The following is a 24154-nucleotide window of genomic DNA, read 5'->3' on the forward strand; positions in this document are numbered from 1 at the left end:
TCGTGGGGGTGAAAACACCACGATGGCATTTCAACATCTGTGCTTTTACTGTGACAGAATCATATGCACTAGCACACTGAAAAAAAAGTTGCTCATCTTGAATGACACCGATATCTTCAGCATGCTTCCCTAGCTGCCTCTAGTGTTGCTGGGTTAAAAGGAAGGAGAGAAGAGTGTATAGACAGCACACACAGATGACGATGACGGAATGAGAAACTACAGTTAAGTCACTCCACAGGCAATCACAACAGCTCATGCACTAGGGTCTACAGGTTGGAAAGTGTTTACAAACTATGCTCGTTCTCCAGGATGTGAGCAAAGAGTGCTCGAGAGACCTGACTGCCTTCATTCTCACCAGTCCTTCTACTGCTCCTTTTCTCACTGCCGGCCTTTTCACTCTTTGATTTTAAAGGTGCTGCCTCTGTTTTCTTATCTCTAGCAGACCTCGTTGTAACCGAAGGCGGGCCACCCCGGGAAGTCTCGGACAACGACGTGTTTCTTGAGGTACTGTCTTCCTCATCGGACAACTCGGACTGCATCTTTTTGTCTTCTTCAGAGAGGCGGTCCACAAGCTTTAAGGTCTCACCACTAATTCCCTTAAAATATTCAATGGAGTGTTTACATACTTCCTTAAGCTGACTTTTCCTGACTTTAACTGTGGTGCTGGTGCTGGTGGTGGTGGTGGTGGTGGTGATGCAGGTGGATCTTACCTTTACTGGCAACTTGGATGGAAGCTGCTTGGCCTTGCCTTTCTCTGGCTGCCCTTGCTTTTGTGTGGCACATGGTTTTCTAACTGAACCTGAGTTATCCCTGTGTGTGTTTTTCACTGGAATTCTGGACTTCGCATCTACACATGAAGAAGTAGTAAGGCCTTTGGTTTTCTCAGACTGACTAACCTGCTTCGTTTTACTCACATGAATGTTTGGCATATGATCTGGTGGTGGGAAGAGATCTTTTGGTGAAGTGGCCTTTATGGGAAGTTTGGATTTTCGCCTAATCCCTATTGGTTCCTTTGTCTTTTGCTGCTCTCCAAGAACTTTCTGTTTCTCTCTCACACAATGTCCTTGAAGTAGCCCTGTCTTTTTTTCTGATGAGCTTTTCACTGGATTAGCTTTCTCTGTGGTACGAGTGGGTGCAGAATGTTCTGTCAGAACTACATGACTTGTAATGTTATCTGTCTGTATAGTGGAAGAATCCAAATTGTTGTTGTTATTAAAGTTATCTTTTTGAAAATCATGTTTTTCTTGGGGCCTAACGCCCATGTGGCTATTGGCTGTATTTGAAACCACCGTTACAGGTTCATTCTCTAATCCCTGACCACTGGTCATCACAGCTTCTGTCTTATCTGTCACTTCTCCAGGGCCTTCTTTCTTCAAGGTCATGGTGGATGCAGAAATTCCCATTTTTATAGGCGTGCGCAACTTGGGGTCAAGTTTAGAGGAGTTAGTGGCTGCTCCTGCTTTCTCCTGTGAGCCACTAGCGGACGTGCCTTCCTGACACTCTCCGCTGGTCGGGACGCTGGGGTTGGGTTCCACTGGAGGTGCCTCTACATTTCCCTCTAGATTGGTTTCTACAGTGGTGTCCCCTGCCTGTGGCTGTGGGGTGGCAGTGATCGTGCTTTTATCCCCTTCCCCCGGGTCCCCTGACTTCCCTTCAGAAGTATGCTCACCAATCTGGAAAAATTGGAGCCTCTCTTCAACAAAATCCCTCTTGCTCATGTCAATTGCACCACTGCGAGTCATCTCAAACATTTTTCCTTCGTGAAATGGGAAGGGGTTAGGCTCACTAGTTGGGGTACTTTCATCAGTTGGCGTGCGGGCTGGTGTTGTATCGGGGGTGGTTGCTGGAGAGCGGTCTTCCACAGCCAGACCAAATGGCTTATTTTCGTCTTCCCGGGATTTACCGTCATACACGTCATCATCTCCTCGGTTATTAGACCAGGGGTCAAAATCTAGACCTTTGGTAGCTACCGTTTTAAAAGGAGTGGCAAATTCTTCATCTACTTTGTAACTGAAGTAAGTATCAGGAAACACTGATCTGTCAGGGTGTCTGCCTTCTAGTGTGAAAAACTGGGCCCCTGACTTCTGATCAGTCTTATCAGGAGTCTTTTCAGATGGAGAACTTTTAGGAGGTGGCTTATCTTCATCTGGTCCCAACCTTCCCTCCTCCTCCTCGATAACTTCGAGTTTGCTTTGGCTAAAGGAGCGATCAGCTGGCTTCAGAATGCCCTCCGTGTTCCAGATATCTTTCTTCAGCTCCAGGGTCTGACTGGGGAGCTTAGAATCACTCTCAGTCAAGCCATCATCTTCGTCTTGCAGGTCATAGCCATCCAGAGAGTCGATCTCTGTGGCATCCGTATCATGAGAGAACTCTGCTGTGGTGGCAATGGAACACTCCGTGATGGACTGGTCATTGTTCCCGTTCTGGGTAGCTTCATTCTGAGGTGAATCAAGGCCAAGGCCGAATTCAGTATCTTTTCCAGGTCCATTCATTTCTAATTCTTTCTGGGTGGAAGCCTTTTCAGCAGAGGCTTTGGATTTGGTCACTTCTTTTTGTTCATCGTCGACCTCCTTTAACTTGAAGGTGTATTTTTTGACTGGCGCTGGCTGATAAAGGGATTCGTCATCACTGGAGTCACTGACGTCCGCCCCAGGAGGAACTGGGGAGGGTGGCTGCACCCTGATGACCGGTTCGGCCAGCTGGTACTTGTCATGCTCGTCTTGCAGACTGACTTCAATCATGTCAACCTCCCTTTCAGGAAGATAAGGATGTTTCTTATCCGACTCCATCTGGTCTGCATCCAGCGGTGGAGGAGGGGGAAATTCAATGTAGGCAACTCTGTTAGTTTTGGGTCTCTGGTTAGAGTCCTTGCTCACGTTGTTAGGCATTTCATGCTCGACTGCAGCCATCTGCTCCCCTGCAGGCTGCTTTAAGGAGGCCGATTTGGCCTGTTCCTCCTCCTCAGATTCCTCCGAAACCTCGGGAATTGGGCTGGGTTTGCCTGGTATATAAGCTATAAGCGAGTCTGGTGTCTTAGAAGTAAATTCGTAACTCACTTCCTCTGAACTGGGAGTCTCTGGGGTTAAAGGGCTCTTCCCGGAGCTGTCTAGAAAGGAAACTTGCTCTAGAGTGTCGTCTTCTGGGCTGCCTTGAGGAGAGGGAGGCTGCTTCTGCTGTCTACATGTGTAAAAGGTCCCCCTGGCCTCTTGCACTGTCTTACATTCCTGACTTATGATTTTTTTTACACCTCCTTGTTGTATCTCCTTCTCATACTGCTTTCCCACCTGCACAAAGCTGACATAAACAGGTAAAGTTTTTATTTCTTTCCCTCCCTCCGTCTGGGCTAGTGGTACAACTTTCTCCAATCCATCAATGGGACTGTGGTCGAATACATCACTAGAGGGCGATTCCTTTCCTGGGCTAAACTCTAGAGAATCTGGAGACTTGGTCGGGGAGAGCTCTGTTTCATCGAGAGGCGGGCATAAGCCTACATAACTCTGGTGTTTTGAAACTTTGCTGATTTCTGAATAGGTTACTTTTTCTTCTTCTATAGAATTAAAGTGCTGTGTCTCAACTGTCTCTTTAGTCATACTTGACTGGGATAATTTTGGCGACAGTTCATGTTTTGGAAATGTCGACGGCTCACAAAAACCATCGGGAATATCTGGAGCTGGTGTCCTCCTTTCCTCTGCAACCCTGACCGGGATGTGCGACACCGCCGAGCTCTCACTTCTCCTGGAAGGCTGGTCAAGAGAGCCACCTGGATGCTCCCCATCTTTAACAACATATTCCCTATATAAGACTTTTTTGGAGGGAGATTTTACAGTCATTTCCTTAATTTCTGAGAGAGAGCCATTAGTTAACAATTTGTGTTCTCTCTCAGTCACAGACAAAAACTCATCCCTGTGGTCAACAATTTCACTCTCAGGGTGACCAACATGATTTTCTCTTACATCATGAACAAGTACATGTGAAAGTTTCTCTTTCTGTGACTTATTATTAGCAGCTCCAGAACTTTCCCACGTTCTAAAGACCTTTTTGTCCCATGGTCCCTTTGTTGCTAAGTCTGCAGTTACATGACAAGACAAGTCTTTAGCCTGTTGCTCAGAAAAATAGTCAGGCATCGCTTTACTTGACATTTCAGTCCTCTGTTTTTTCACATCATCAGAACCAAAATCATTTACAACCATCTCATTGCTCTCGGCATGCTCATCTTTAGCTTTTAGTACTGTAGGATCTTTTTGCACAGAGACACTTTCATCTGAGGGGTCTGTGGCCTTCTGCTGTTTTTCTCGAGCAAACGCCTGGTAGACAGGTAGCTTGCTTTCCTGGATTTTTTTAACTGGGATTCTGGATTGGCCATCTGGCTTTCTGTCTTCTTGAGAAACGTCCTTACTTTTGGCCTGTGCGCCCTGTTCAAATTTTAATCTAATGGAACTGAGTTTAGATTGCTTGAGCTGAAACCCAGATTGGGGCCCTTCTGGTTCTTTGCTCTGAGAACTACTTCCTTTGGCTTCCTCTGTGGACTTGCTGTCCTTGGTCTGCTGGGGAGGAGCCCTCTCTGGGCTGCCGGGCAGATGGGCTGCGTTCCTCTCATCGGCTCTGGGGATGCCGTGTCCCTCGCGGCCATGTTGCCTCACCTTGACCCACTCATCACCGGAGGCCAGCAGTTCCGTCAGCAGTGCCTTCTCAGGGCTGCTACTGGTAGAGCTTTGGGATGAGTATTCTTTGCCATTTCTAGGGCGTTGCTTTTTCTCTGGGGACTGCAGTTCATCATTGAGCTTTTCAGTTTTGTCACGAAAAAACTGTGACACTTCAGTCAGTTTCTCTTCCGCTTCCTTCACGGTCCTGTCCACCCTGTCTTCGTATATCAACTTCTCTCTACCTCTATCTAATCTGTCCTCAGTAAAGCGCATCCACATGGCATGTTTTGGACTACTAACATCGCCAGAATAGTGCAACACTGTCACTTTATCAAAATGCTCATCTTTAGACACTTTACCTACACCATTTTCAGACACATCTTTATAGATTTTGGAGAGAATTTCTTTTTGGGGGGCAGTGACTACTTTTTCTCTGGCCCGCTTATCAGACTCTGAGCTAGGGGGTCCTGCATGGTCTGTAACCGATTCCTCAGTATCAGAATGAGACACATCTAGCTTTTCTGACAGAAGCATTTTCTCAGCAAACCTGTAAGACTCCCCTCTTAGTTCTGACAACTCATCGTCATGGTATTCTATCGAGTGTTGACTCAAAAGCTTCAGTGTTTTATAAGAGTCATCAGATATGAGTTGAGCAGAACTAGGGCGACTATCTTCTTCTTGGGACACAGGAGTGTTTACTCTGGAAGACTCCAGATAAGAAGGCAATGACTCTTCAGCAGTGAGTTCTTCTTCTTCTTGCTGACCCTGTTCCTCTGAACAAGGAAAAGCATCGTGTTTTTCTGGCAGAAAATCTTTTAGGTTAATATCTCCCCGGGATAAGTCTTTCTGATATACATACATTTCCTTTTCTGGATGCTTTTTGGTTTCTCTAATAATGACTTCAGTGGGCTCAGCCTGGTTACCTTTTTCGATGTGGACTTCTATTATACGCTCCAGTTTGGGTTTCATTTGGTTGTCCTTCTCTGTGTGCTGGGCTGAGGTTTCAGCAGCAGACTTGTGACCGTCTGGAGATACTGCCGATTTATGTTCAAACAGACCTGCCAGTTCTTTGGAAGGGTCCCGACCGGACTGAAAGGCTTTCATGATGTCGTGGACTGACATGGTTTCTTCAATTCTCTCAGAGGTACCTTCACCGCCTGGTGGAGAATGATAAACCATTCTGGTGGTTGTGGTGATGTGAGTCTCTTCCTTAACACGCATGCCTTTGCCCAGAACGCGATTGTGGTCATCATCTTCACTACCGGCTTTCATCTGAAACGCTTTGACTTTTTCTTTAATGCTAGACGTGGTGGGCTTTGGTTCCAGTTCCATAAAAGTAGGTGACGGTTTGGGTGACACGGGCTCCTCTGGTTGGGACGGGGGAGCATCTCCAGCTGAGGGCTCATAGCTCCTGATAACATGAACCACTTCAGTTCTTGTTTCTGTAATGACTGGAGGGATGGGGACTTCGTGGAAGAGTGGTTTGGGACCAGTGCTTTCAGCGCTTTGTGGGGCCGAAGGTGTTTTTTCACTTCTTGTTTCAAAGCCACTGTCAGACAAGGGACTTTTATCTTGGTCATGTTGAGAAAAATCATCTGGAGACTCCAAAATAGTATCTGTTCCAAAAAAGGAATCGGCCATCTTACATAACTCTTTCTCAGAGGTGGAAGGCCTCATGGAGGCTGGAGGCATTTTGAGTTTGTGTTCCTGCAGGGCAATTGCTGGTTTTAAAATTCGTTTCTGTCTCTCTTCACCATCCTTCTTGGCATCCTCAAACTTGTACTTTAAGTTTGTCAGGGAACTACTCCCGATATCATTTGTTAGGTAATCGATAACTTTGGTCAGGTTGTAATCCTTCTCAGAGGCGGCCTTTGCCTTGACTTGCACTCTCTCTGGCAGAGATGGAGAATGGCTCACACCAGCTTGTTGTCTTGCCTCTCTTATTTCTTCTGAACTAAATTCTATCCAGTCGTCTTCAGGAGAGTGTCCTTTGTCACTCTTTGGTGATTTGAGTGGTCCTTTATCTACACAGACATCCTTTTTAAGGATTTCACTAACTTTCACTAAGTCTTCCTTGACTTTCTCGACAATTTTGAAAGGTTCTTCATCATCGATTCTCCCTTCTTTGGGGAGTTCAGGTTGGAATGGCTTCTCCTCAGGCACATCTGTTTGGAGTATTGCAGTCATCCGCATTAGGTCCTCCTTCATTTCAGCCACATCTTTTAATATCTCCTGACTGGAAGATAGAGAAGATGGTGTAGATAGCTTAAGGGCAGATGGTGCAAGGAACAAAGATGATTTAACTGGAGATGAAGTTCGATTGAAATGGGGCTGAGGACGTGTCTCCGTAGTCAATGTTTTAATGGGCGACAGCAAGGCTGCTGCTGATTTTGTAAGTGAATTAGAGTCTGGAAGTTTCTTTAATGCTGGTTCTGGCAAAACATTGACTACAGAGTATACTGGCACTGTTATTATTGATGAAGTTACAGATGAGGTAGTTGCAGATATTGATGACCCAAGGGATGTATAGAGTGCACTTGCAGAAGGAGTTCTTAGAGACTGAAAAGCTGATGGTGCTGGAGAAACATAAGACCTGAGTGGGGAAAATGGCATTGCTGTAGTGGAAGGGAACACTTTCTCAACTGCATCAGTGGCCGCGGTAACCACAGAGCTCACAGAGTTTGTGGCTGTAGCAATTTTTTCCTGTAATGTGGCAGTGGCTTTGCATCCATTAATTAACGTTGAAGATGATGGATATTTCAGAGGGGAAATAGATCCATTGACTAATGCTACCTCTGCATGTCCGGGCATCTGTTTCACAGGTGATGAAAGAGAAGAGGCCATGGTAACTTTAGCTGATGAAATGACATCAGCTGTTGCTTTAGCTGGAGACACCACTGACTTTAAAGGTGAAGATATTAGCGGTGCTGCTGATGTGATAATTGACTTAAATGGCAGACTCGAAGAATACATATTAATGTTTGATTTGGGGGAAGCAGGGGGTGTCATAGTAATTGACGACCTCTCCAAAAGAGATCCTGCGGTAGTCACTGGGGAGGTTCGAGAGGAAAATGTAGAAGTGGATGCCAGCCCCTTTAAAGGTGAGGCCTCTGTGACTGTGGGAGCTCTAACCAGGGTGCCAGAGGAAACCTGGATATTGTATGGAGACTGTGACACCACTGTTTTTATTGGTGAAGAAATTGTCCGAAAGGATCTAATCGGAGATGCCACGTCACTAATGGATTTAACCGAAGATGTAGTTGATGCGCCTAATGTGGATTTGATTGGCGAAGGAGTCGAAACAGACCATATTGATTTTAATGGGGAAGCTGATGGCGTATTAGAGGAAGAACTTGACAAGGAAGTGAAGCCTGACTTGGCCGGCCCGGGCACTGTCATCGGAGCTGTGGTCCAGGACTGGTAGGGTCTTGTAGAAAAGAATGGCTTGTATGAGTAAGTGGTGGGGAGGGATCTTGTTGCTCCTGCACTCCGTTCAACTGTTTCTTAAATTTTAAAATGAAATCAAACACAAAAATCAACAAAAATGGTTGAGAAACAGAGAGACCAGAGAAAAAAATTGGTCAGTAAACTTTGAAATATTACAAAAGCAAGTACAATTGTTTGCATGATTCAGAATGGAAGAGGCAAAAGGAACAATTAAGAGGGAAAAAAAAATTCTATAGACGCAACTAATCCAAGGTTAAAAATAAAACTAAATAAAACACAGAGCAATGTGAAATGAAAGACAGAAAAAGCACACTGCAACCAAGAGGCCAACGATGAAAAATAAAAAACATGAGGAAAGAATTAATGATGAGAAAAATAACCACAATGGAAAACTGTTCGCTTACTTCCTATTGACTTTCTTATGTGCTGGTTTTGAAATATCAGTAGCCTTTCTGTTTTGCCTGTATAGGTACATATTTGTTCTGCACAACCATATAACTCTCATTTCAGTAATTTCTAATGTTCCATCTCCTTGAACCTCTCAGCGATACAGATGCCACCTACTCAGAGCCATATCAATGTGCATAGCTATACATTAAATGTCTAAAACTGTTATTTTAGAAAACCACTCAAGCCTATTTCATGCAGAATCCAAAATAACTTTTAAGTGACAGGCAACTGATGTGCAAACTGTGAAGCCACTGGATTTTAAATTTGCATCTTCCATGCACAATTCGGTTATGCTTCACACCCATAAAAAGCCAATAAGAGCAAGAAATTTTCTGAGTCAGAATTTTAAAAGAAAAAAAAAAAACAAAGAAAAGGAATGTTTGCATTGATCTTTTCCATGCAGTATATTCCTTTTGGTGAAGAAAAAAAGAAACATAATATGAAATGATTTTAGAATGCATGTGTACACACACACACACACACACACACAAAAGGGGAAAAAAACCAGAAATATGGTTCATGGTTACCATAAGCAAGCAAAGCAACTGAAAACATTTTCTCATGCGCGATATATCATGGCAAACGAGCCAAAGAAGTAATACAGTTTTTATGCCATATTATGCACAATGTGCAAACTTTAAAAATACTTTCACAAGAGCATTTAGAAAGAAGAGTACACTTTTTCCATGAGATGTTAAGTCTTGGTACCTTTTGAGATTTTTATGAAAATATTTAATACTGCATATGAAAACATCCCTCTGCAACAGAATGTATCCATGTCCGGTTTGTCTTTATTATGGACAAAAAGCACATAGCACTCAGATATTTTTCATAATCCATTATACTTTTAATTCTCAAAAGGTATCATGGGGGAAATTTAAAAAGCACAGTCATATTTTTAACACCCCATATTTAAGTATCTATAGTGGGATACAGAATATATCTGTATGTATGTTTAATCAATAACAGAGGGGCCAATTCTGGTGCCTTCCCAGAATATTCATGGGACTCAAGGACATCCCAAACACTGCAGAAGCCATGAGGCAGACCTACCACTAGGAAAGATGAATTTAATACCAGCATCTTCTGGCAATGGGACAAGAAACATACAGATGAAGTCCACATACTCGCTGGGGGATGGCAAGCACACACCGAGTCCTCTCTATTTCTACAGTTCTAAGAAACAAACCCAGCTGGTCACAGAGGTTTGGAATGCCTGCCAAGGGTTAAGTTCTATGTCAAAGTTGAGTACAGTCTTGCTCCCAGAAAGCACTGGTTCAGAGTTAGGAATGAAACTCGAAGAGGAAATGAGAATCTGCTTCATCTTTACGTTCCTCTTCATGCTGTGCTTGTGCCATTGCTACAATCCAGTCCTTGGATTAGCAGCTACTCCCACAAGGGTGAAGATTTTCATTCCTAGTGTACATTTAAATTCAAACATTCAGAACATATCCTTTTCTAGGCTTACATATTATTCTAAAGAGAAGTGGAAGAACTAAGGAAAAACTCACCCATTCATTACCCCTCCTAGTCATAATTCTCAGTAGTGTTTAATTCTTTTGGGAATACCACACTGCAAATGGATGGTTTAAGGATTCCTTCAATTCAGTGATTTGGGCTCAGTTCAATGTCTCAAGGAAGGACTTATTTTTATAACTACCAGAAACTGGCAGAGCATCTCTGTTTTACCACTCAAGTCTGGCTCCACGAAGCAGAGAAGTCTTCTGAACCACATCTATGGTTTTATGCTTTGCACAAAGCAGCCAATTTACTGATTAGTTATATATTTTATGCTTTAATGATACATATTTTGTGATACCCTTTATAACAAAGGCCTTCCCTGGTGGCTCAGATGGTAAAGAATCCGCCTGCAATGTGGGAGACCTGGGTTTGATCCCTGGGTTGGGAAGATCCTCTAGAGAAGGAAATGGCTACCCACTCCAGTATTCTGGCCTGGAGAATTCCATGGTCAGAGGAGCCTGGCAGGGGGTCCAAAGAGTTGGACACAACTGAGCGACTTTCAGTCTTCACTTATAACAAAGGGAATTCTGGATGTCAAGCACTTAATTATACCAGAACCTTTTTTTTTTAAGAGGTTGGGTGGGTTGGGTAGGTGGAAAGGACAGGGAACTATGAGAAAAGTTGCATTCACTTCTTCTTCTAACACCAATTTAGGGGCCATAACATTTCCCTAGTTTTTCTTTTAGTCCTTTCTTACTCCTTCCCATTCTTCTGTCCACCATATGCTCCCTCTCATAAAACAGAGAAGAGAGAACCCTCTGCCTTCTATCAAAAGTCAAGGAAGACAAACTACATATACCTTCATGAAGCTAACTGAAAAGTAGCAACCGTTTCAGAAGTGGGAAAAATTCAATTGATGTTAGCACGTGCACCTGACCTTACAACTCATATATTCCCCAAACACCTTAGGGCACAAAAATCAGACAGGAGCTAGCTTGTCCAGAGGTACCTGACCTCAAGTACCTGCAGCCTGTCCAGAGCTTAAGGGTGTGGCTTGGGAGTCCCAGACAGCCGTGCCACGAAAGCCCTAGCTTTGAGGCAAAGTAGTATCTGAAGGAAAACGTCTATCCAGGAAATTTATACACACATCTAGTTAAACACACACACCTTCCCTGCTTTATAGCATAATGAGAGTTAATTTCAGCCCTTACGGTTTTGGAAAGATTTGGATAGTTATACTAGGGGAAGAAAGAGATCTGGAAGAACATTCATGAGTGTGGTTGGGTTTCCTTTCTCTTATACTCCCTGTCTTTCTCTTATACTCCCTGTTTTGTGTCTGAATGTAAGAGCTCTCCAGGGGATAGATTCCAGAAGATTATGCTAAGACCACCTGAATGAAGTAGTAGAGTAGTTTCCTGCTGCGTATTTAATATGTTATGTTGGCCCACAGAAGCAAGAATTCAGGAAAGCTGGGAAAAAACAGTTGTGGTTCTTACTGGTAAATTTCCAATCCTCCTTGAACTCAAGTAACTGTGAGTAATGGGAAGCAGCCAGAAATGATTCACTAATTTAAAAATAATGTTTGCCTAAATTCTCCTCTGATGGTTAAAGTGGCACCATGCCACATCAGTCAAACACACTCTTAGTTCCTGTTGGTGGAGAGGGTTATCTTGAGGGCTGTGGTCACCGGAGGTGATAACCATAAGGAGGAGGGAAGGAGAGGGGAGGGAATACAAAGGGAGAAAATGAATGAATATGACTGGATGAATCGATGCCTTAATACTTACAAGCTAGTTAACAGTGAACATTTACTGTGAGAAGAAAAGGGTTTAACTGGTCTAGTAAAGCCCAACCTTAGAGTTGATATTTAATAAAGAGCAGAGGGTGGGAGGGAGAGAGAGTGGGAGGAATTAGAAATCAGTAAACAAATGCAACCCCACGAAGGTAGGAAAATCTAATTCCTGCCAACTGGGAAAAAAAGAATCAGGACTAAGCTAGAATGACCTACCTATATTAAGGCAAATGAAATAATGACCAGAGTTACTTTATCATCTTTTATACTATCTGACATGTATGAAAATGTTTTCTCTTTTTAGCATGGATATAAACCAATCTTGGTATACTATTATCTCCTAACATAGTTAGCAACCAAAGTGAAATCAGGGTTTTCAAAGTCAAGTGATAGATGTTTCTAATTCTAAAAAAAAAAAAAAAAAGCTAATAAGCTATGATCTGGGGGTGTTTGTACCTTGTATCTCCAACTATGTACAAAATATTACTTAGATCTCATGATAAAATTTTCCTGTAGGCAGTTTTCTTTTGCCATTGAGTTTTCTTTCACATGACTCCAAAATTCTGTTTGTATAGAAAAAATGTCTCTTCTTATAAAAATCCACGTAGATTAGTAAATGTGTTAGGAAACTCACTCATTCCAGGCTCAGTCAAGTAGCTGTAGCGCTTACGTAAAGCTAACGATGCAAAACTCTGTCGTCTATCCGTTTTCTCGGTCTGGAAAAGAAAAAGAAGAGAACGAGTATGTTCCAGTTCCTTGTGACATTTTCATCAGATTGAAACATTTTGTAGAATGGCACGTCGATATCTTGTTTATCCTTATTTTTCTTCTTAACAGATTTTCTTAGGGAAATATTAGTTCCCCACTGTGATTCTACAGCGCCACCCCAATATCTTAACCAAAGAACTATCACTTAGCAAAATATAAGAGCACCAACACAGCAGACTACAGGGAACTACAAATAAAAGACGAGCGTTACAGAGACTTCTGATGCTGAGCAATAAATTCTCCCAAATTTGTTCATATTGAAAGCACATACATCACGATGTACACTCACTCTTTGTGAGTACATTCAAGGGAAAAGGCACACAAAGTTTATCATTCCGATTACTGCTATTGTTTCTGTATGTTCATAGGCATAAAATGTAGATGAGGAGATTACAAACAGGTTAATGGCTTTATTGAAGTAGTGTTACTGAATCTTAGAGCTGCTGATTCTATTTAATATTACTGAGCTGTGAGTTTTAAAAATCCAATGATCATATAACTTGGAGAAATATTAGGAGATAACTTATGAAACTTAGTTAAATAATTATACTCTTAAAAATGGCTAAGATAAATGTCTTTTAATAGAATATCAAATATTTATCAATAGCCATTGAGCACATATTTTTATAGTATATAAAACACATAAAATGTCATATATTATCACCATCTTTGATTTAAAAGTTATACAGTAGATCCTAGGTGAAAATACACACAAACGTATATTTATGCATGCCAGTCTATCACATTCAAAAATGCTAAACTAAAAAACTTCAGTTTCTCTTTTTAAGTCATTAGCCGGATTTTAATTTTATCAAATGTACTGAAGTACTCTTCTGTATATGTGGAAGAGTAAATTATTCTTTAAGAAAAAAATATGTATCCTTTACCTCATTTAAGCTAAGATCTGCAAAAATATAATACGTTTCCCACACTTCAGCCCTCTGCACCTTCTTTTATACAGATTCTGTTCCTAGTCTATCTCTGATAGAGTAAAAGCAGAAGTGTTCATATTACCTCATCATCTTGATCTGACTCTGTCTCCTTTTGGTCCCAAGATGCATTGCAGAGACAAGGAATATTATAATGGACAGCAGGGAAAAGAATATCAGGATATGAAAAGGACTGAATAGGGAGCACAAAATGCAAGCTGCCTTAGAAAGCAAAGTAAACCAAAAGAAGCCAACGAAAAATATCAAGAGCTGCACATCCATGGCAAATTAATGTGTGACATTATTTGAAAGCAAAAAAAAAAAAAAAATCTATGGACTACCAGCAGAAGCAGAAGCAATAAACAGAGGACTCCATTATACAAACCATAAGAATTTGACACCACAGTCACAAGACTTAGTCAATCTACACAAAGAGACTAGTAAAACTTGAGTTTCAAGAGCTTTAGTCATGTTAAAAAGCATTCCTTAATTGCACACCACGGGCCTACTTCTTCAAGACCAGGGGAAAAAGTTAAAATAAACCAGTATTAAAAGATACCTTTTTATGTGCTGGCAGAGTGATGTTTAAGTTGCAAACAGCTGTTTGAGGCAGTCCTTTTGTTGTCTTTGGTTCTTTCAGAAAAGACAGACGGCCACAGGGCTCTTGGCTGGTGTCTCTAATCTAGAAGAATTAAGGTAGTTGACAGTTATATACAGAGACTTTCCTGAGGATTCCTGTCTGTGTAAGAGTTAAGCATGTTTGTTTTATGGGACCCTTTGAGAGCCAGGAAAAGTAAAGGGAAAAGGTGATAACAATCTCATGTCAGCCAACGTAGTCACATTTAAACTTGGCAAGATTTAGAATGCCCAATCAATAGTCTAAACACAGGAGTGGTGTATTGGCTTGTCTCATCCTGACAATCCAATAGTCTGAGCTGTATTCATTTTCTTCCTGTCCAATAATTTTTGTTTCAAAGCCTCAGTTTTAACAACAATAACAGAAGCAAATAATAATAAAACAATTGCCCTATATCTTTTGGTTCTCTGAGGAGGAAAACGGTTTCTTCAGAATGTCCTGGGCTTGACCAGAAATAAAGATGAAATGAATACTCAATCTGGATTTCATCCATTATTTGATTACTGAGCATTCCAGATATGATGCGTGTTATTGCTCTAGATCGCTTGGGCTTACAAACATTTGTTTAAATATAAATGATCACTTAACTGTTTAAAAGGCAGAAATGCTTTTCACTAATTCTAAAGGTTTCCTGGCTCAAAAGTACACTTACACAGAACTAGGACAAAAATATGATCTCATTCCTATGAATTGAAGTTTGGTGGGATATTTTAAACAGAATAAATCATTAGAATCTTTTTTAATCTTTAACAGTATTAAAAAAAAAAATCCACAGGATCTGTCTTGAAGGTGATTTACCTTGATGGAAAATGGCAGTCTATTTTCTTTGAAAGCATAAAAGTTAAAAACAAGTTGCTGTCCTCCTTTGGTAAGTGGGGCCAGGTTTCCATAACAATCAACATAAATAGGTTTTCCTTCAAGAACCTATTAGAGTAAAAGAAATACATAATTTAATGCTAATTTAAATTGAAAGAGTTCTGAGATTTTAAGTCAATATAACATTAAGATTGATATGTTTCTATGTCACATTTGTCTTCTGATTGGGCAGTTACATCTATTTACCACAAAAATAATTATTGGTTCACAGTAACTGTGATTGGAAACTGTAACACGGACGTGTAAGCGAGTTATAGATTGATTCTCCCAATTTTAAACATATTTGAGAATGTGCCTGACATCAATCACTTATCCATAGAGTCTGTAAGTTGTTTTGGACTCTTGGATACTTATCTGATTACTGGTTTGAAAAGTGGAAAATCATGGCGATGTGTGTAGACGGTGACTATGATAATAACTCAGGTAGCCACAGGAAAATTGTGATCATGACCTAGATTCCTTGGTGGTGCATTTTAACCAAATAAAATAGTCTCAAAGATACTTAAAATTATTTAAGAGTGAATCTGTATCAAAATTTTAAAACAAAAACTAAAATTAACAACGAACTTGAAATGTATCGTACATGCTATATTATGACCTCACAATAGAAAACTCCGAATCTGGAGAATGTAATAGAATGAACTTGCTGAAAAACAAGGTACCTCAATGTCTTTGCTTCTTGCAACTTCCTCAAAATTCTCCTGCTGCTCTAAAGTTTTATCCACTTTATCATCTGTCATGCAGAAACATCGCAGAGAGGATTCTACAGGATCATTCATTTTGGCAAAAACAACAAACTTGGCCATATATGGAACACATATTAATTCTCTGTACAGCTGTGTGGCTAACCCTACAGTTTCTAAAACTTGATGGCAGTCTGCAAGCCAAAATCTGAGGAAGACAAAAACAAGACAGAAACAAAAGTATAAAAATGAGATTTCAAAGCCAGATCTTAAAAAAAATTACCATTTAAAAAAAGAGTATATAAAGGAACTAAACCAAAACATTACTTGTTCATTTAAACAAATAGCAAGGATGTTTACTGTGTATATCAAACAAAGAAACCCTACGTTTATTATTTGTTATGATTTTGCTAAGAAAATGCTAAGGAATTTTTCCTCTATTTTCCTTTCCATAAAACTCTCCGTCCCATCTTGTACATACCCATAATAAACCTTCCTTTCTGCCCCTGTTTAAGAATTTATTACTTCATGTTGGAAGGAACAAGAATTTAATGGTAGAAAATGGGAGAGAAAGGAAATCCTATTAGTTTTTATGAATTGCTAAGAATGTCTACTGGAAGAAGCAAGTTTACCATCTTACAGCTTCCTGTGAGGCCTGGATAAGATGACATCCAAGTGAATTTAAAATTTCTGGAGTTAGGCCCAACTTTACTATCAACATTTTAAAGAATAATCATACTGGTATTAAGCACAACATTTTTTTTTTACTTTCCAAAAGGTAATAAAAAATAATTCCTAGTGCTTTTTAAAAGCCTTTATTTCCATACCTGGCTGAAACATTGGTTGTAAAAGAGACACAGTCCTTTATAAATGTCAAAGGAGTAGTTCCTGTGATGTCTTCCCACTGAGCAGGCGATGTGCCCCCTGAGAGAACAACAGCAGATATATTGACTTTATTATAGATATGCTCCTTGTAAAATTTTTATCATGATCCTGTTCTTTCTGTATAGCTAGTAACTTGTAAAACTTGAACACTTTCAATTAATGACATGCACTAAAGGTGGTTTTCCTTTCTCCTTTCCTTTTACCAGCTTATAGTGATCTCCTTGTAAGATAATATTAGATTAGATAAAAAATTACTTTTCTGTTTGTCTAGATACTAATGAATGGCTTAAACTTGGGGCACACAACTTCATTTTAAGCCACAATCTACAAGGGCAAAGATTTGTTGCTTCAGGTAGACAATATAATTTTTTAAAATACAACAATGGCAAGAACTATCAGAAAGTTGAGGAAGTCCATTTTATACTACCTGAATCATTTAATTTTCCAGGCTAAAAGGGGAACCAGTCATTAAAATTATTCTTTAGAAAAAAAAGCAAATGAGAAAACCTATCTTAACCTTGGACTTTAAGTTAAACATCACGTTAGGTTAATCAGATGATGCTCTGGATTTTGGGAGCTTATCACAAAAGGTGCCTATCACCTAAACCCTGCATGTTTAGTCTCTTGGATCACATTTGTGAACAGAGTAGGTAAAAAGAATCATGTATTCACTGGGCTCTTCCCTACTCTTGGTGCTCTGTGGGAGCCTCTGTTTTCCCCAGAGTCCATCCAATTTCCTATAGCCTACGGAGTGTTTCTAGGTCAGTAACCTAAGTCACGGAGAGATTACTAGATGCTCCAGTAAATTCAGTAATACCCTCAATCACCTTTAAAAAGCTCTATTATTAACACTAAACTTAAAAGCAGGAAAAATGGTATCACTGAATTTTAATGGTCATGCTATCAGCATCTTCAAGAAATAATTACAGGGATAATAGAGACGAGGTGATGGACAAGTAAAATGTATTTTTTTTTTTTCCTACTCTATTTATAATGTTGATAGGGATGTTAAAAGGCTTTCTGTCTTTGTACAGAATCATTGCAAGTGCTATGGCAAAAACAGCAAGAACAGCAACAACCAAACCTGTAATGCTACAGAGAAGGCGCAGATTGGGGGTGGTATCTCCTTTGTACCCATTGGAGACACCTTCTCCTGAGGCTGGGGGCACCGGAATGGTCATTGTGATAGGCTTATGGAATTTCCTTCTTCTTGGTTCCACAGTGACAATTGGGCTGAATGTTGCTTTGTTTCCAAGGATCTTTTTCACAATTTCATCTGGAACAGGCTGGGCCTAGAGACAAGAGAGAGGACCTTAAATGACTTAAATGAAGTTGGACATTTTTCTCTTATCAGAAAGTTGACTTTTTAATTGAGGAGGAAAAGACCAAAAACAACAACCAAAAAATGTCTTACTTCTGCTGTTAGCATTCTTGTGTATGCCTGGTGATGTCCATATGTATGGATTTCTGGTAGTTATACTTCTAAGAGCCCAATTGCTGTTTGAGGTACATATATGACCACCATTACAACAGAACAGCCACACCGTTTTCCAAAATGCTGGTTGCAGGACCATTTCTAATTCTCACCAGCAGGTGTGAACGCTCTAGTTGTTCTGCGTATGTGCTGACACTTGGAATTGTCCGTCTTTTTTTAATGTTAGAGGTTTTACTGAGTGAAGTTTAGCATATTTTAATATGTTTATTGGTATTTGGAAATGGAAGAGACTATAACCCCCCAGAACTTTTGTTATTTTAAAGAAAACTTATTAAAAATTTACGGGGCAAAAAAAAAAATCTCTCTTATTTTTCCTTTATGTTTCAGCGAAGAATGAATCAAATACAACACTGTAGCAGGAACTAACAGCTCGAGTATGTCCCCAACAGAACACAGGCCTGGGCTTGCATGAAAGCGAGGGAATCAGATCTCAGAGCAGAGAAACCTCTCGGTCTAATCCGAAGGACAGCAGACACTGAGTCTACTATATTTTATATCTATGCAGGGCATTTAGTAAAATACTACAAAGGCAACTTATACTCATGTAAAAATGGATGTTTCCAGACTTAAGTAACAAAAAGGCATACGAGATTTCAATGGATGTCAATTCTAGTCTAACAAGGCTAATTTCTTCTTCTTTTTTTTGTTTCTTTGCTATTTGGAAAAATATTCAATATGGGGAGACAGTTGAAGGGAACTTCATATACTGAAATATAAGGTAGGTCCAAATGTTTACTGAACTCTCAGTCAAATTATTAATTACTATATTAAGTAACAAAACAAAGTTATTTCAGGTTATTTTCCTTATTCAGTAAGAAAAAAAAAGTTCTGGCTAGGTTCTAACAGAAATGAATAAACGCAAGAAAGACCATTCTTGCCAAGATTTTCAGCCAGCTTTCCAAACCAAAACAGGTTCCAACTGGTTGGATAAAACCCATCATTTATGATTTGCTTGAACTAAAATTTGAAAGCTTGCAAGTTTCACTATTACTGATTTTTGTGATGTGGCATATCATAAGCCAAATGCAATATGGTTTGTTTCTTTGTTGCTCCACATTACTGAAACAATAACCTATGATTTAAAAAAAAGACCTTTCATCTTTTTTTTAATCATACAAACAAAAAAAAGATGTTTCAAGTGATACATCTAAACAGAAAACCCCTAAAATATGTACCTATTTTGATAAGCCTCTTAGCTAACTTTATACTTTTTATTTAAAATAGATTGATGATTCCCCCAATGGCCCAATGCTTCAGTTAGCAATGTATCATTAGGATGAGTCATGACAGCAGTTTCAGAGCAGAACATGCTCACATGCTCTCTCTGTGTACCAAGGAGAAAACTTTTTGTGAACATTACCTGGAGGCCTACTCGAATTCTTTTGGTTAAAGCACCCTCTGGGAAAGAAGCTTGGACAAGGGGCACAGTGGTGCTGCTCAGAATTCCACCTTCAGGACCAATCTGATTGCTTTCCTGCTTAATCCGTGAAACCACTGCAAAATACTGGGGGAAATCCTTAGTGATGATCCTGCAGATGCGCTTTTTCCCTAACTCCTCCAGGCTGTCAAGTTCTGAAAAGAAAAAGTGAATGAAAAAGCCATGAGAATAAGCCTACCTACACAATACCTTGAGACAAACCAGTGTGTCATTCTGACAGCTATTATTTAGATTCAGTAGTCAAAACAGAGCTTTATGATATAGAGAAAACTATAGTGAGCTTAAAATAATACTAAACTTTGCAAAAATATTTTATAAAGCTATTCGTATGCAGAAAAATATTTCTACTAAAGAGGAATAAACATTTCAAAAACTGGCCTTTTGCCACAAACGGACAAATTTCTGCTCTTCAAGAAAAGATATGTTAATTCTGTAATTATTTATAATAATGCCCTCAACTGTCCAAAGAATGAGTCATAAAATAGAAGGGCCTCACAAGAAAGTAAGTACCTCACTATGTGTGAAAGACTCTGGAACTTTATTTGAAAATCTCTTTAAAATATTTTTAAATATTTGTTTTGATGTGGACCATTTTTCAAGTCTTTATTGAATTCATTGCAATATTCCTTCTGTTTTATGTTTTGTTCTTTCGGCTGCAAGCATGTGGGATCTTAGCTGCCTGACCAGGGGCTGAACCCACACGTCCTTCACTGGAAGGTGGATTCTTAATCACTGGAATGCCAGGGACGTCCCTAAAATATTTTTAAATTACCCAAATTATCTGTATCATCACCACTATCTGTCTACTCAATGGCCTTCATCCATCAGGCTCAATGTACCTACTAGTGGACACATCTTCTTCCCGTCTGTTCACCTGCAAACCTACTTCTTGCCCTGTAGTCCTAACTCTGGTGGGCGGTCTGTTTTACACCTTGCCCAGTCCTCCAGTCTGCTAGCTTTGACTGACTTTCCTTTGTACTTCATATCCAAGATCAAAGTCCAGTTGGTTCTCTTTTGGAAATGGTGTACTCTCCTGTCATCCCTTTGGTTCAGACCCTGTTTCAACCAGGTCTCTGACTCTTTGTGATTCCATGCACTGTAGCCCACCAGGTTCCTCTGTCCATGGAATTTTCCAGGCAAGAATACTGGAGTGGGTTGCCGTTTTCTATTTCAGGAGATTTTCCCAACCCAGGGATTGAACTCGCGATTCTTGCATCTCCTGAACTGGCGGGTGGATTCTTTATCTCTTGGTGCCACTGGGAAACCCACATTACCGACACCACCCCTTAACCATCTCCCTGTCCTCGCCTCCCCTTACTCCAGTCCACTTCCGACAGTGAAGCCAAATGGATTTCTTTCAAAAGCCCAACTTTATGCAGAATTCTGATAGGTTTAATGAAAATAAATGATTTTAAACAACATACAAAATAATATGTGAGACTAAGAAGAGGAGAAAAGTATTTTAGAAAAGATTGTAAGGGGAAATTTATAAAATTTGCAAACTTATAAATATCATAATAAAAGAGTTATATAAAGAGACATTAAATATGTATAAGAAATATATAAGAATAGACAAGTAGGTCAGGGAGACAAAATAGAATCAAGAAATAGATTTACCTTCATATATGTGTACACATACACACATATATACATATATAGTATATACTTAAGTCCATATATATCTACTTTTATATATCTATTATGTATTTAGTATATTTAAATCAAAGTCATACATTTAAACTTTAATTCAGTCAGGAAAAGATGGTTTATTTAAAAGATGATGTTGATATAACTGAAAATCTATTTGGAAGAACAAAGCTAAAGCTCAATCACTATATCTTACCATATATTAATAAAAATTCCCTTTGGACAAGAGATTTAATTACTTAAAAATTAAAATATCACCAAAAAAAAAAATCAAGATAGTATCTTTTAGCCTTGGATAGGAGAAACTTTCATATTCAAAACTGGACACTCATACCTATGGCTGATTCATTTTCTGAATCATATTCATTGATATATGACAGAAACCAATAAAATATTATAAAGCAATTATCCTCCAATTAAATATAAAGTTAAAAAATGGACACTCAGAGGCCTAAAAGGCAGTTTTATAAAATTTAAATAACATTTATTTCCTAAAAAAAATTCTTTTAATTGGGAAGTTTTGGCTTTAGTTAGTTTTTAACTTTGTTAGTTTTTGCTGCACAGCAAAGTGAATCAGCTATATTACACAGATACCTCCTCCCTCGTGGACCTTCTTCCCATCCCAGTCGTCTGGGTCACAACAGAGCACTGCGCTAAGCTCCTTGTAAAAGGCAGTTTGACTGTATAAAAATGTAACGCTTTCTATGGCAAAAATAGTAAACGAATGACAAAAGGTAGGCTGGGAAAGGTAACAGCCACACAACAAATGAAGAATTAATATGCTCAGTACTAACGGCAGCTACAAGTTGTTGACAAGATGACAGAGAAACCAGCACAAACGGGCAAAATGTTATAAACAGGCGATTCACAGAAAACGGCCAATAAACCTATTAAAATATTCAATCTTCGTAATTTACATGGAAATACCAATTCAAACACAGTTCAACCTCCTGCTACACCCACCTCCGGGTAAGATTAAAAACCAATAATATTCAGAGAAAATTGGGGAAAAACAGATGTTTTCAGTCATTGCTGGTGGGTGTGAATAGCAATAATCTTTTGATAGTGTAATTGCTCATCTTCTATTCAAAATGAAAATGCATCTATCCCTGGACCCAGCAATCCCATTTTCTGACTTTTATAAAGGGGAAATGAAAGTGAAGTAGCTCAGTTGTGTCCGACTCTTTGCAACCTCATGGACTGTAGCCTATCAGGCTCCTCTGTCCATGGGATTTTCAGGATATTCCAGGCAAGAATACTGGCGTGGGTTGCCATTTCCTTCTCCAGGAGATCGTCCCGACCCAGGGATTGAAGCCAGGTCTCCTGCATTGTAGGCAGACGCTTTACCGTCTGAGCCACCAGGGAAGACATTCTCTGATAAGCACAGGCAAAGCAGCATTGCTTGAACGATTAAAGCTTGAAAGAGCCTGTGTGCCCATCAGTAAGGGCACTGGTTTGATAAATCAGTTCATCCACACTCTCACTCCCACAGCAAGTGACTGGAGGATTCAGATCCATCCATTTCCCAAGGATTTACTGAGGACACACTGTGTGCTGGCCCTGGTCTAGTCACCAGGGGTGCAGCAGAGAGCAAACTAAAGTCACGGCCGCAGGCAGAGTACAGTCTAATGGGTGCAGGAGCAGGAAACACCTCTCTGAGGAGGTGGCGTTAGAGGTGAGCTGCGAGGAAAGGAGGGAGCCAGACAGGTAGTGATTGACATGTGTGTAAAGTGAGGAAAGAAACAAGATGCGGAGCAACATGCATAGTATGATCCTTTTTAGAGGAAAAGCATGATCTATGTTGGTATACTTTTATAAGAGAAATTTGCAGAAGAAACCTTCTACGCTGTTAGCACTGGGAACTGGAGTTGGAGGTGAAGTGAAGAGAGGGTGGGGAATAAGAGAGTGTTACCTTTGGGTTTACATGCTGGGCTGGTTTTAATCGCTACAATCCCTACACTTTGGGGAGGGGATTGCTTTTGTTTTGTTGTTTGCTACTCACAGAAACCTCCTTCCGTTTCCCCTGACACCTACAGTACCTGCCTACCATCGCTCCACTGTGAACGTGTCTGCCTCCTCTATTAGACACAGGGCTGAGATTATGGCATATTCTACACAGAAATGTGTAGGAAGGTAAAACAGATGGTTAGGTAATTGGATCAGTGACATATTCTCATTTTACAGATTAACCACTACCAAGTTAACTGTTAACTAGGAGAGAAACAGGGTCAACCCAGATCAAAGATGGAACTGGAATCTTGGTCCAATATTTGTTTTTTTAACCATCTCCTTCCCCTCTGCTCTATCAAAACCTAAATACTGAGTCTCTAGTGAAGAAAAAGAAAACAAAAGTAAATAATAATAATAATTTTAAAAGCCTACTATAGAAAAAACAGGAAGGAATCCAAGAGTTTGTTCAGGAAAATATTCCGGGCAAGTTTTCACCTATTCAGCACTTGACAGAGAATAAAAGTTTCCATTCAGAGCAGATATATTTTCTTTCCCATGATTTGGCTTATTTTTAAAAAGTCTGAATTCCCAGAGGAGTTCATAATGTCTGCTCCAACTGAGAAAGCTCTTATAGTTTGTTTCAACTGCTGTGCAACTCATCACCATCAGCTAAGTAGATTCTTTTTTTCCTTCTGTCTCAAAGCTATGATTATGTCCTCCTTTAGAAATGGCTCAGGATTCCACATAGTGCAAGCAATTTACATGGACTCTGCCATGAAATTACACCCTTCAAACAAGACAGATGTCCTAAACTGAAATGTAACAAGTGTGTATCCTGTGAGTATTAAGCTTACTCCAGTCAGTCTGGACCCACTGGAAGGAGTAAGACATCTTTCTGGGCACTTGTGATAATGTGTACTTCTTAGCTGCTCGTGTTTGTGAGTGTTATTTGTGTGTGCATGTACATTTGTGAGGAGTTACAGTAGCTTGGACAGCATGGAGATCAAACTAGTCAATTCTAAAGGAAATCAACCGTGAATACTCATTGGAACT

The 24154-nt window shown here is 39.9% G+C and overlaps 1 protein-coding gene and 1 long non-coding RNA gene across 8 annotated transcripts in view; one reads left to right on the top strand and one right to left on the bottom strand.

Annotated features, from left to right (window-relative positions):
• Window positions 1-523, top strand: part of LOC113885340 — a 146797-nt gene extending 146274 nt beyond the window's left edge. Inside the window, exon 6 of the long non-coding RNA XR_003509181.1 lies at window positions 440-523. This is a non-coding gene — a long non-coding RNA (uncharacterized LOC113885340). The remainder of the gene's footprint in view (window positions 1-439) is intronic.
• ANK3 (ankyrin 3) overlaps window positions 1-24154 on the bottom strand; it is a 375167-nt gene that overhangs the window by 45404 nt on the left and 305609 nt on the right. For 5 of the 7 annotated variants that reach the window (XM_027530609.1, XM_027530610.1, XM_027530612.1 and 2 more), the window contains 7 exons: window positions 19427-19638; window positions 17656-17863; window positions 16514-16610; window positions 15666-15894; window positions 14926-15051; window positions 14050-14172; window positions 12428-12509 (listed from right to left, as the gene is read on the bottom strand). In XM_027530609.1, the coding sequence (XP_027386410.1) occupies window positions 12428-12509; window positions 14050-14172; window positions 14926-15051; window positions 15666-15894; window positions 16514-16610; window positions 17656-17863; window positions 19427-19638 (1077 nt within the window). Of the gene's footprint in view, window positions 1-355; window positions 8141-12427; window positions 12510-13575; window positions 13603-14049; window positions 14173-14925; window positions 15052-15665; window positions 15895-16513; window positions 16611-17655; window positions 17864-19426; window positions 19639-24154 lie in introns of all 7 variants that reach the window. The other 2 variants (XM_027530607.1, XM_027530608.1) reach the window with 1 other exon arrangement.

This window comes from Bos indicus x Bos taurus, chromosome 28 (genome assembly GCF_003369695.1).
Source record: "Bos indicus x Bos taurus breed Angus x Brahman F1 hybrid chromosome 28, Bos_hybrid_MaternalHap_v2.0, whole genome shotgun sequence".
NCBI lineage: Eukaryota > Metazoa > Chordata > Mammalia > Artiodactyla > Bovidae > Bos > Bos indicus x Bos taurus.